We start from the raw sequence: 13596 nt of genomic DNA, 5'->3' as shown, positions 1-13596 counted from the left end.
CCGGTTCATTTTTCGATTATTTGGATTTATTTGGATTAATTGGATTATTTGGATTCAGATTTGAATGAACAGGGACATTCACACTCAGGACCAGATCGATCTCTGCCTGGGATTGAATTGCAACGCTTGTCCTCAACTTCTGTTATTTCAGCTGAATGTGTTCTCACGTCTTCTTCTCAGTGAGTGGCACTAGCTTAACTGTTTGAGCTATTTTAGCCTACCTGTTCGTTGCTCCGGCCGGCTCGGCTCCTTTTCCTCCACACAATCGAAGATGCGGACCAAGATGTTCCTGAGCTGGTCGGCACTATTTTGGATTCTCCTGACGCTCGTCTACCATCCTACGGCTGGACTGCTCTGCTATACAGCCGCTGAGCTCCTGCGCCTTCGCGGGCAGCTATCGCTCCCGTCGCCGGCAGAGCTTCACTACCACCCGGGCATCACTTTCCAGCCTCGCCAGAGATACATCCATCGCGGGTCCCGCAGGATTTTCCATAACTCCAATGGAACTAAATCGTTCTGGTCTGCTACTCGCCGCCCTCGCAGGAACCCTGATCGGGCTGTCAACCATCGATCTCTAACCCACCTGCCCAGGGCGCCCACCGCGATTAGCAAAAAAGAAGATACTCAAGATACTCCACTCAACTTCGGTCTTCTAAACATTCGTTCATTGACAAGTAAGGGACCTCTCATCCAAGACCTCCTATCTGACCGTAAGTTTGACTTTTTCTGCTTAACTGAAACCTGGCAACAACCTGATGACTTTTCTCAGCTAAACGAATCTGCTCCTCTGGGGTTTGTTTACTTTTCTAAACCCCGCTGCTCAGGTCGTGGGGGTGGTCTCGCGATCCTTTTTCGCCAGCACTTGAAAGTCCTGCCGGTTAATGTTGATACCTTTAGTTCTCTAGAGGTCCTTGCATGTGAGCTGACTGGACCCATTCCCACTATCATAGCTACTGTATACCGCCCCCCCAAACCTAACCCTGTCTTTCTCAGTGACTTTGCTAATTTACTAACCCATCTTTCATCTCTCTCCCCAAATGTGATCTTGGTGGGAGATTTCAACATTCACATGGACAATAATGACCTTCTGCTCACCAGAGACTTTTCCTCCTGTCTCGAAGGCTCTGAATTTAAACAATTTATCGACTTCCCCACTCACTCTAAAGGACACACCCTGGACTTGGTCTGCTGTTCTGGTCTTACTCCCTCGAATCTTTCTGCTACTGAAATCCCCATAACTGACCACTTCCTCCTTTCATTTAACCTCACTCTCTGCTGCTCTTCTACCAAGCCAACCCGTCTCATCTCGTTCCGCAACATCAAGAACATTGATATGGACATTCTCACTACCAGTTTGGACAATGTTCAGATTCCGGACTTCTATTCTACTCCTGATGATTTGTTGTTATATTATAATAATTGTCTACGCACTGTCCTTGATTCTCTGGCTCCTGTAAAAACCCACTCTGTTTCCTTCACTCGCTCTGCTCCCTGGTTTACCTCTGACCTTCGAGCTCTGAAGGCCAAAGCTCGGCAGCTAGAGCGTCAATATAAGAAATCTGCTTTAACTGTTGATTCAGAAATCTATAAATACCATGTACTTCAGTATAAAGACTCCATTAACAAGGCCAAACAAAGCTTCTACTCTGGTATTATCAGTTCTTATGAGGGTAATGCTAGGACTCTGTTTTCAGTTTTCAACAAACTAATTCAACCCCCCAATGCTTTACCACCGCACTTCTATTCCTCTGAAACATGCAACTCCTTGATGCTGTTCTGGACTACGACAATCGATAACATCCACCAGCAACTCAGATCAAATGTTGTGTCTACGCCCTCTCCAGAACCTTTTCTCCTTTTTGAGCCGTTTTCCACTTTTCATCTTCCTGATTTATCTGATATTTCCGAGTTAATATGTAAATCAAAACCTGCCACATGTCATCTTGACCCCATGCCCACGGGGCTTGTGAAATCCTGCCTCTCTTCTTTACTCCCACTCATCTGTGCTATCATTCACTCTTCTCTCACCACCGGTATCGTTCCCTCCTTATTGAAGACTGCTCTAGTCACTCCTATACTGAAAAAACCTTCTTTAGATCCTAACAACTTTAACAACCTCCGTCCGATTTCCAATCTACCCTTCATTTCTAAGATACTCGAAAAAGTGGTTGCAGCTCAACTACATTTACACCTGGTTAATAATAACATCTATGAGAGATTTCAATCTGGTTTTCGCTCATGTCACAGTACCGAAACTGCTCTACTTAAAGTCACTAACGATCTCTTAATCGGAGCTGACTCTGGTCTTCTCACCATTCTCGTCCTTTTAGATCTGAGCTCAGCCTTTGACACCATTTCTCACTCTGTCCTTCTAAGCAGACTTTCCTCTCTCGGCATCTCTGACACACCCCTCGCCTGGTTTCAATCATATCTCCTCGACCGTTCCCAGTTTATTCAACTAAGATCATTCCGCTCTCGTCTATTCCCTGTCACCTCTGGTGTACCCCAAGGCTCAGTTTTAGGCCCTCTTCTCTTTATAATATACATCCTCCCTCTAGGTACCATCTTCCGCAAATTTGATCTTCAGTTTCACTGTTTTGCTGATGACACCCAGTTATATCTCTCTTGCAAACCTGATTCCTCCCTCCCACCTTCTTCCCTTACAGAATGTCTATCCGAGTTAAAATCCTGGTTTACCTCTAATTTTCTAAAGCTCAATGAGGATAAAACTGAGATCCTCCTTATTGGCACCAAATCCAACCTTTTGAAGGCAAACCATTTCTCACTCACCATTGATAACTCCACGTTCTCCCTTCTCCTCAGGTTAAGAGCCTTGGTGTCATCCTAGACAGTACACTTTCTTATAAATCACACATCAATAACCTCACCCGTTCTGCCTACTTCCATCTACGTAACATTAACAGATTGCTTCCTTCTCTTTCCACCCAGTCTACGTCCATTCTTGTACATAGTCTTGTTACCTCCCGTATTGACTACTGCAATTCTCTTCTGCATGGTCTCCCCCAAAAATCCCTCCATAAGCTTCAACTGGTTCAGAACTCTGCTGCTCGCATTATCACCAGAACCCCCTCCTACCAGCACATCACCCCTGTTCTTCAGGAACTTCACTGGCTCCCTGTGAAATTCCGGATAATTTTCAAACTTCTTCTGCTCACCTTCAAGGCCCTTCATAACCTCGCTCCTTCTTACCTTTCTGACCTGTTAACCACCACTTGTTCTGCCCGTTCACTTCGTTCTTCTTCTTCTGTCCAGCTTACTGTACCTCCCTTCCGCCTCACCACCATGGGAAGCAGAGCTTTCAGCTGCTCTGCTCCCAGGCTGTGGAATTCTCTGCCCCCTGAAATAAGAAATATTGGTTCTCTCCCCCAGTTTAAATCCCAACTCAAAACTCATCTGTTCAAATCTGCATATTCACTGTGAATACACTGTTTGTTCATTTTATCTTGTGCTTTATTTTATTGTTCTTATTCTGCCATTGTTTTACTAATTGTTTTATCCTATTGTAAAGTGTCCTTGGGTGACTTGAAAGGCGCTCATAAATAAAATTTATTATTATTATTATTATTATTATTTGTCTCTCAGAAACAGTTCATACCTTCTCTTCAACTCATTCATGTCACCTAAAAGGTAAACCTCTTTCTCCATCACAGCTCTGATGATTCAGTAAGGACATCTCCTGGTTTCATCTTCATGTTTCCCACTCACCACATATTCAAACCGATATCATGACCAGCAGGTTTACAGCTGTGGCTCCAGCAAACATCAGCTGATACTAGAAATTAATATTAAATAAATTCTAACAACAGCTGATCAAGCTTAAACGTGCTGCTGTTATTTACCGCAACATCCGCTGGTTTCCTCTTTCTGGCGCAAAGTGGGCGATAAATAAACAAGAGAGAAAAGCCGATCAGCTGATCATTGATCAGTTTCATGATTAAAGTAGAAACAGGAGAGGGAGGGGAGAGAATGAGAGAAGAAGAGGCAGCTGTGCAGCAAAGACACAGAATAACTCCAGCTTTGTGTCTTTTTTATTGTAGCTGAAGTCCGGGACAAACTGTGTTCCTTTTCACCTCAATACGAAACGCGTAATATTTTCTCTGAATACGAGACGATTCCGTTTTTTACGGAACGGTTGGCAACTCTAATAATTAACCCTATGAACAAAATAAAGTTCATTTCTTTGTTTGTAATATGCAAAAAAAAACATGTTTTAAATTCTCGATGATACAATATACATTTAATATTAATTTAATGTGATCCTGGCTATAGTCTCAGTTCTGGTTATAGTAAAGTGAACAAAACCATGTCCCCCATCAAACCCCCAAATATGTTAGTATGTCTGTGAAGGTTCTCTGTCCAGGTCATTGTAGTCTAGGAGCTTGGAAAGAAAAGCGTCTGGACTTCTTTAAGTTGCTTTAAGACATTTCACTTCTCATCCAAGAAGCTTCTTCAGGTCTAAGGGGACGTGCCCTATGGGAGTGTCCCCAAAGATGGACATGAACCCCATGTTGATCCTCTACATAATCACATGAGCCAAGGTGTGAAAATGGGTGTGGATCACAATCAGCCAAGGTTTCGGGTGAACCCACTGTGAAACCTAGCCCCACCCTACCATGTGATTTCCTGATGTCCAAAGGACGTTAAGGCGTCTGGGAGGGAATCTCGAAAATGGATTAAAGATGGCAAACAGTGCATGCCGTAAACCACTGCCTCTGTTCAAAGATAGTCGTTTACAGTAGACATAGATGGCTTCTTTCACTCCTCTTTCAAACCATCTGTCTTCTCTGTCCAAAATGTGAAGATTGGCATCCTCGAAAGAGTGACCTTTGTCTTTAAGATGCAGATGACATCCCAGTCTTGTCCTGTTGACGTGGCTCTTCTATGTTGTGCCATGCATTTAATGTAGAGGGCTGAGCATTCCTTGCTACACTGTACAACATATGCTCCGTTGCTAAGTTTGTGTTTAGGACTTCTGTCTTCTCAAGCTTCTTGTGCTGCTTCTTCCTGATGTTGCTACACAGCAAATTCAAAAGTGTTAAATGTTTTGGTGTTAATAGTCTTCTTGCAAAAGTAGAGTTAATTTTACTCTAAGCAGAGTCACATTCTTTTAATGTAACTCTGAGGTGTAAAATGATAGTAGTTAAAATAGAGTGTTAAAAATGAGTGCTTCTATGTCAAATCTGGAGGTGTTACAATGGAAACATTAACTCTTGACCTCTTAACTCTGAACTCCTACAGGGGCTATGACACCAACAGAGTAAATTCACAGACTCCGGCCCCAGCACGGCTCCAATCGAAGCTGAAGTGAAGCCGTTTCAGAACATTTTGCTCTACATATTTGAGTTGTTTGCCATGCTTGGTAAGTCATTTTTTCAAAGATTGTTTCAATTATTATTATGAGCTTTTACTTCTGTGGCTGTTTGGAGTTGAGACAAAGCTGTGTGAAAGGCATTAGCCATGTTGCTCGCTGATAGCATAATATTCTGTTTTAGCTAGCTGAAAGGTATTGTTTGCGGGCAAATACCACAGCCTTGAAAAAAAGCTTGCATGTGAATTTTCAGTCAAACTTTTGGTCAAATACACCTAAAACAATGTGTAGAATGTGAAATGTTGGTATAATGGTGCTACTTGAAGCCTGAAAATGATCTCCCATAAAAAAAAAAAAACACGAGCAAACAGCAGTAGCAGGCGTCCTGACTGGGTTCTACATTAGCATAGATCCCTCCAGAGTTTTGTGCACACGGTTTAGGTAAAAATTAAAAAGGTTGAGGTTTTACATTTAGTTCAGTATTACCTGTTGCCTGTGTCTTTGTCTTTTGGGAAAATACTTTACACAAGTAATGGCTCAAAAAGGATTCCTTTTTTTTTTTTACTGTGCTGCAATTGTTTACTGGATTATTTGTGCCATTAATTAGTGTCAACTAATTTTTATTCAATCTCCGCACAGGATATGCTTGTGAAGATGGAATATGGGGGAGAGCAGAAGTGCGTTGAAGTTCCACAAAGGGATGAATGAAGGACATGGATATTGTATTGAAGAAATAAGTGATGAGAATGCTGTTATTTGCATTTACCATGTCAGACCTTTTGATAAACAAAATTCTAATGAAAGTGAGAACATGTACACTGTTACATCTTTCAGAAAATGTTTTGAAATTGTGGTGCACAGTTCAGAATAAATGTTTTTCAAAAACCATTGCATCTTTTTAGTAAATGTTCATTTCCAAAAGAAATTTCTAGAAGTTCAGAACAGTAAAATTCCCGCTTTTTAGAATGAATTAGAAGATAACTCTTACGTAGTTAAACTAAAATACTCTTTGAGAGTTAATATATAAACTCTTAACACCAAGTGTTAAATTATCAACTCCAGACAGATTTGGTGTTTAACACTAAATCAGAGTTAACGTACCAACTCTCCAAAAAGAGTTAAATTAACACTCTCTGGTGTGGACCCATATAGACACTTTAATAGTGTTGAAATCAAATCCAACAGTGTTAATTTGGACATGCTGGATTTGCTGTGTATCATTCAGAACTGGTACATCTATCACTACGACCGTTTTCTTCTGTTTGTATACCACCTCTACGTCCAGTTGCTTAGTCACCACCATTTTGTTCATCTGTATCTGGAAGTCCCACAGGACTTCTTACAGGACCCTTAGCATTGTCATTTTCCACCACCCTAGGGGGTGTCTTGCTTGGTAGTTTCCAAGTCCATACCTGGACAAGCAAGCTGTCCATACCTGGACAGCTTGCTGTACTTCTTAGGCACCTTCTTTGTCGCACCTTTCTGCAGCTCCAATAGCTGGCTAACCTCTCTCCATGCTACCTTGATCTTAGACTCTAATCTCCTTCTCCATTGAGGGTACTGCTCCTTGTAGCTGTTCAACTTATAACTCATTGATCACTGCTGCCGTGACGTAATGGTAATGGTGACGGTAGGTATTGTCCGTAGTGCTGCATTCAAATGAGACACGCCCATAAGATCTTGTGGGATTTCAAGATACAGACATTAACCCTTTAAGACCTACCATAGAACCAAGTCCGCCAGAGCTTACTTTATATTTTTACATGCTGTGGAGCCATTTTTGGGAGCATTTCAAGTTGCTATACAACCATTATAGCCCAAATTTTAATAATATGTATGCATTAAGTCCATAGTAACTACATAAATTGCAAAAAAGTGCAATAAACTACAAAAAATTTGAAAATCGTCTTTGTTTTTTTCTACATATGTTTCTACTTACAGAAATTTAAGAGGTTTATCCCTCAAAACTTTAAATACAAAAAAGTTGCAAAAAACAGTTTACAACAACAGGAAATTTATTTTGAGTGTCTTTATAGTTTTATTTTTGAGATACACCAATTTTTATATACTGCAGAAAAAACAATCCTATAATGTAAATTTGCAGAGAAAACAGCATCGGCATAAAAATAAACTATTTCCAGCAGTGCAATTTGAGTTCTAAGCATCCCAGAAACTATTCAGAAAAGCATAAAATCAAACATGACTTTTAAAAACACCAGTAAAGGCTTATAAGGCCTACAAGTAAAAAACGACATTTTCCACAAAAATGACGTCACCTCCGGTTTCAGGGAGGTAATGGCGGACATGCGATAGTTCACACTGATGTCTATTTCAATGTAGGAAGTGTTCCGAACAGCTGATTGGATCAGCAAAGTGTGTTTCTGGAATATTATGTTTTTGTTCCTGCAAGAGCTTTTTATGCAATTTTTGCAAAGCTTTATGTGGAAGGAAACCATGAACTAGGACAAGCTGATGGCATAAGATGTAAGTACAACTCATTTGGTTTCATATGCAAAAAAAATTATTGCACTAGCTTATGTGGTTCCGGTTCTACCAGGATTTAAAAATAGTTCCGCAAAACAGAGCGTGCCGCTTCAACCGGCTTTAAAGGGTTAATGCATGAAGGAGCATTTCCACAGGTCCTTCCACCCTGCAGCTGTCAGACTGTACAATCAAAACTGCTCCCAACAAACATGTTTACATCAGCGCTGTACTTTGCACTAATCAATCGAACAACTACAACTGTTAGAACTTGCAAATTACTTTTCTCAGTTTATATATACTAACTTATTGGAAGTGAAATGTCTACTTTTTAACGCACAGGGACAATACACAATCTGTACTTTTCTAATTATTCTTAACTATTTAAACATCTTTCAGTATCCTACTCTGTTTGCACACTACAACCTGGGTTTACCACTTATCTGTACTTTAATTTTAATAACTGTACAGTACTGTTTTGGTAACTATTGTCCATGATGTAAATATGTTTACTTTGTGTGTTTTCGTTCTATGTTCTGTGTCCTATTCTGTTTCTAGATGTGGTTTTTTGTGATGTTACAACCAAACTTCCCCCGTTGGACAAGGACTATTCTATTCTATTCTATACTAAATTATTAGTATAATAATTTATACTAATAAATAATTTCTTAATTATAAAATAATTAAGAAATCTAAAACAAGTATTATTTGACATAAAACAATTTCCCTGTTTTTGTTAAAAATGTCCCTTTTTTTGTTCACATTTCAATTAAATTCCTGTCATATTTCATTGAATGCAAACAAAGAAACAAACCAAAAACAATGAAACAAACAAACAAAAGCAAACAAACAGTGATGGGTCAGTATTTGCTATATAATGGTACTACAAAATGTTTCTGTTGTTTGACACACAGCACAGATAAACAGTAACAAAGATTTCATGTTTATATGAAATACTTTGAAATAAACCAACCCTTTTCTGTATCTATACAGCAGAGGACTGAACTGTACTTCGACCTTACCACAGTGACAAATTCAAACGCAGTCTAACTTTCGATCACTTTTCCTCATTTATGTTTAAATGACATATGTACACCTACCACTGTGGTTAAGTAGCCTTAGAAACAAATAACTTCAACATATACATGCATTTTGGGTTTGTGCATGACCAATGTACTCCAGCACTTAAACAAACATAGCTATACCTCTGCCTCTGGAACTCACTATATTTTAAACCCTGGTTAATACCCTAACTATATGCTGTGCTTGAGTGAACACTGATTTAGAGATTGGTTTAATGCCATGGCAGTCTTTTGTTTTGTAAATGTTGCTATGCAATTTTCTGGTAGGTGAATTTGTGGTAGGTACTGCTTTGCTTTGGGAAGCTACAGCCGTGCGCTTGCTTGTGCAACATTTAGATGTGTGGTAAATTTCAAAGTAGCATCCACATGCAAACACAGGGTTTCCCAGTGGCAACCAATGAATTCATTTTAATTAAATTCCAAGCATAAACATATAACATGGCAAACTTTACTCATTTCAAATTACATTTATGCTGGTAATTTTTCCCTTAGCTTTTGATACAAATGGAAATATTGTAAGCAATGGTATCTAACCACTGAGAAAAAACTCTGGACAAAATCATGTTTACATGGGATCATGAATTTATTTAGATTCTTAACTTTGGAATAATTATTTTTACATTAAGAAATACAGGTATAAATAATGTATAATTGAATAACATTATATGTATATTAAGAAATTATTCACAGAAAGAATTATAATTATTTAATTTAAATAACAACTAAAACTAAAGAATTTTATTATGTACTATTATGTAAACTGTGAAATGTCTGCTTGCAATAGTAACCATTTTTGAAACAAGGATATACTATGATTGGTTTTTGTTCATCAAATTTTTCTTGGTGTTCTTCTCAGGCTTAAACAAAATGATAAAACACTTGGGAGCAAATATACACATTATTAGTCCAAAGCTAGAGGCCAGAATGGCAAAAATCTCCACAACTACAGTGAATTTCCCAGGAGAGCTGACATATGCTGGGATAAAGGTGATCCACACTGCACAGAATATCAGCATGCTGAAAGTGATGAATTTGGCTTCATTGAAATTATCAGGTAATTTGCGGGCTAAGACAGCTAAAACAAAACAAAAGGAGGCAAGTAGGCCTATGTAGCCGAGAACAGCCCAGAAGCCAACAGGGGAGCCTAAATCGCATTCCAGTATGATTTTCTCCTTGTATGTGGTTAGATTTTTAATTGGGAATGGAGGGCTAAGTACCAACCAAATAGTACATATTAAAACTTGAATAAAGGTGAAAGACACAACAGTCATTCTTTGTTGTGGAGGACCAAACCATTTCATCACATTGCTACCTGGAAGTGTAGCTTTAAAAGCCATTAAAACCACTATAGTTTTCCCAAGTACGCAGGAGATACAGAGTACAAAGGTGATGCCAAACGCAGTGTGACGCAGCATGCAGGACCAATCAGATGGTGCTCCAATGAAAGTTAATGAACATAAGAAACACAGAGTCAGTGAGATGAGCAGCAGGAAGCTCAGCTCAGAGTTGTTGGCCCTGACAATTGGAGATGTCCTGTGATAAAAGAATACAGCCCCAGTTATGATGGCCAGACAAGCACCAAGAACTGAAAATGTAGCCAGGATAATCCCTAGGATGTCTTGAAATGAAAGAAATTCTACAGGCTTAGGGATACAAGTGTCTCTCTTTGCATTAGGCCAGAACTCTTTGTGACATGGTAAACAATCAGAAGAATCTAAATGGAAAGAATAAAGAAAATCAGAGAGGGCTTCTTGCAAAATATTCAGTGTTACAGACATTTGCCATAAAGGCATTTTAGGAAATATGGAAATAATTCTTTTCTACCTGTAGTATTACTAATCTCGCCCTCAGGACATGGTATACAATCATAGCAGCAGATGGGTTTTCCTTTCTGCAGCATTTTACGAGTTCCTGGAGGACAACTGGCACTGCACACTGACACCGGCACCTGTAAAAGACATAAAAACAGCAGAATAGATGTAATTATTACAGAGCTGTAATAATTCCATTCTTTAAAGTTTCATTCAGATTGTCATTACTTTTGTGGTACCCTCCATCCAGGTTATGTTTCTATTGATCCGGAACTCTTGGCCCACTGGCAGTGATGCATCATACAGCCCTACAGATACCATTTTAACATCTCCACTTTTACTTTTTTGCCAGTTAACCAGCTCATAAATTGCTACAGGATCCCCATTATCATTAAATGACATGTCATTCCCGTTTTGAGAAAAATGCACTGTTTTCAGCTGATTTAAAACCTGAAAGGATCAGTTAAGACAGGATGAGAGGGGAGAGGGAAAAAAGAAAACAATACTCTGTAATAATTTTTACTTTTACTATTAATAATTAATTTACATTAGCATTTTACTATGGGTAATGAAGTCACCGGAACTGATTTTTGACTGACCTGTTTGGACTCTAACCTGGTCAGTTTGTCACACTGAGATGTGACGTTTTTTCTCTGACACACTGCATTATGAATGGCATGTGCTATTGCATACACGGCCTTGTACACCATGTTAGTAATTCTAAGCTGAGACGTGTCAGTATATGGGCTTTGGAGATTCAGTATGTCTTCTTTTCCATCACACACGTTATTCTTTGTAGCAGCAGCACCTACAGATACAGAAAGACAGGGCAGATGATTTCACCATTGAATGAAAAATATTAGATGCCTTCTCTCTGATGCATTTAACCAATTATCTTAACATTCACAATCAGATTTGACAAAGGGTTAAAAAAAACATTGGAACTAAAATACTTGAACTTGACCTAAAAGTCTTTATATCAAGTGAGATTATTTTCACTGATGCATCCTTTTTCAAATTCATATTTCATTATTTTGTGGAAATGGATTTGCTCATGAAGCAGCAGCAGACTTTATAACACCATGAGTTTGTCAGAGTAATTTTAAAACTAAGAACACTTTATTACTTTTTTTCAGTGTGCAGTTGAATGCATCCTCCCAGAACTCTGTAAGCAATGCAGATGCTGCTACTTGAGAGGGAGACAGATTTAGCAGGAAATCTCTGAGACCTGGGATTAAAGACTTCTGAATCCCAAATCCAATGGCCCCAGCACAGAAACTGTACCTCATTAATTCTGGGCTGGTTACCCATGCCTCACTGCCTATCCACTGGCGCGGTGGGGAAGGATTATGTGAAAGCTCCTCCAACAGGATTGCCATATCCCCTATAGCTGCAAATGCCACAATAACCATAGCTGTAGACCTTGAGAGACAACATAACACATTAGAAGCTTTTTTGTTTTTAACTGTGTAAAATGCAAAGTATCAATCTCAATAACTTACTGTGGAATATGTCACCACAAAACATTTATTTATAAGAATGTAAACTAATCTCCACACAGTTAATATTAATGTGGAAACCTGCGAATAACATCTGCTACTCTCTGGATCCTGCTATGTGGGTGAGTCCGATAGAAAGATACAGAGTATTCCACACAGATCCCCTCTTTCTGTGCTGCTTGTAGAAAAGATGCCATGCCATTATTTCCATAATCCGAATCTGATCGAACAGCACCTATCCAAGTCCAGCCAAAGTGTTTTACCATCTTGGCTAGTGCACCAGCTTGGAACTTATCACTGGGAATTGTTCTGAAAAAATTCGGGTACTGCTGCTTGTCAGACAAGCATGCACATGTGGCAAAGTGGCTAACCTAAAGCAAAAGAGGAAACAAAACTCTTTCAATGACAGCACAATCAAAAATAATTCACATCCATATTTCCAATCTAAAGTTTCCAGAAATTCAAATATTTACCTGAGGAACCTTAAAGGAACTGATGACTCGTGACAAGCTGATGGATGGTGTAGACCCAGACTCACCAACAACAGCCATCACCATACCAGATTGGGAGCAATTATTGCCAATGTAAAACACAGGGTCCAAGCTATTCAAAAACTGAAATGCCACATGCACCGCCACAAGCACAGATGCACATGAATCATAGATCTGATACCCGAGTTTGATTCCAGGTAGCAGGTCTGTGCTGTTGTTAATCTGTTCAATGGCAAAGATCATTGCACGTGAGAATCGCAGCTCTCGAGATTCCATGCTGGAGACACACAATTATGTTACTGTTAGAATTTAGCCTACAAAAACTTAGATCAGGTTAAATTTCAAGAAATCACCCTAACAAACAGGCTTTTTTGGACTATGGTCAGATGATCACTGTAATATATCTTTTGATTAAAGGCATGACAGGGTAACCCTGAGCCATTTATTATGAGAAACTAATGTAAAATACAAAGAGGAAGTCAAATTATTTTTTATATAAAAATATTAAGTAACACATTTATAAAGCAATTGCTTAACACACTATATAATTTCAGTTTTTAAAACAATAAGCAGAATGTCTATGGATTACTCAGTATTTTTACATATACTAAAATAAAAGCAAAGAATTTTCAGCCCAGTACAAAAGCAATGCAGCATCCTTTTAGCACCAATTTCTCTCTCTTACTGACCTCCCACTGCATCTTACTGGCTCAGGCATGGTGGTGTAGTTATTGTTAACTGTGTGCACATAGTTGTGAATAGAAAAAATACCACCAATAGTGAAGTCTCCATCCATTGAGAATACAGGTAGACGAGTGCTACCCTGCGGCTTACAATTCACAGATGAAACCACAGTACCAGCTAGAGCCCCTGTAAGTGGAGTCCTCTGATACAAATCATTTA

The 13596-nt window shown here is 39.1% G+C and overlaps 1 protein-coding gene across 1 annotated transcript; it reads right to left on the bottom strand.

Moving 5' to 3' along the window:
* Positions 1-9701: 9701 nt before the first annotated feature.
* Positions 9702-12936, bottom strand: LOC309688137 (extracellular calcium-sensing receptor-like; the record flags this gene model as incomplete). Its single annotated transcript, XM_082503611.1, has 7 exons — positions 9702-10606; positions 10717-10840; positions 10932-11153; positions 11303-11511; positions 11830-12125; positions 12284-12573; positions 12676-12936. 7 exons carry the CDS (start codon positions 12934-12936, stop codon positions 9702-9704), a joined length of 2307 nt encoding a protein of 768 aa, XP_082359737.1.
* Positions 12937-13596: the final 660 nt, after the last annotated feature.

The sequence above is a fragment of the Aulonocara stuartgranti genome (assembly GCF_965226115.1).
Source record: "Aulonocara stuartgranti genome assembly, chromosome: 14".
Taxonomy (NCBI): Eukaryota; Metazoa; Chordata; class Actinopteri; order Cichliformes; family Cichlidae; genus Aulonocara; species Aulonocara stuartgranti.
This window is presented reverse-complemented; position numbering and strand designations above follow the sequence as displayed.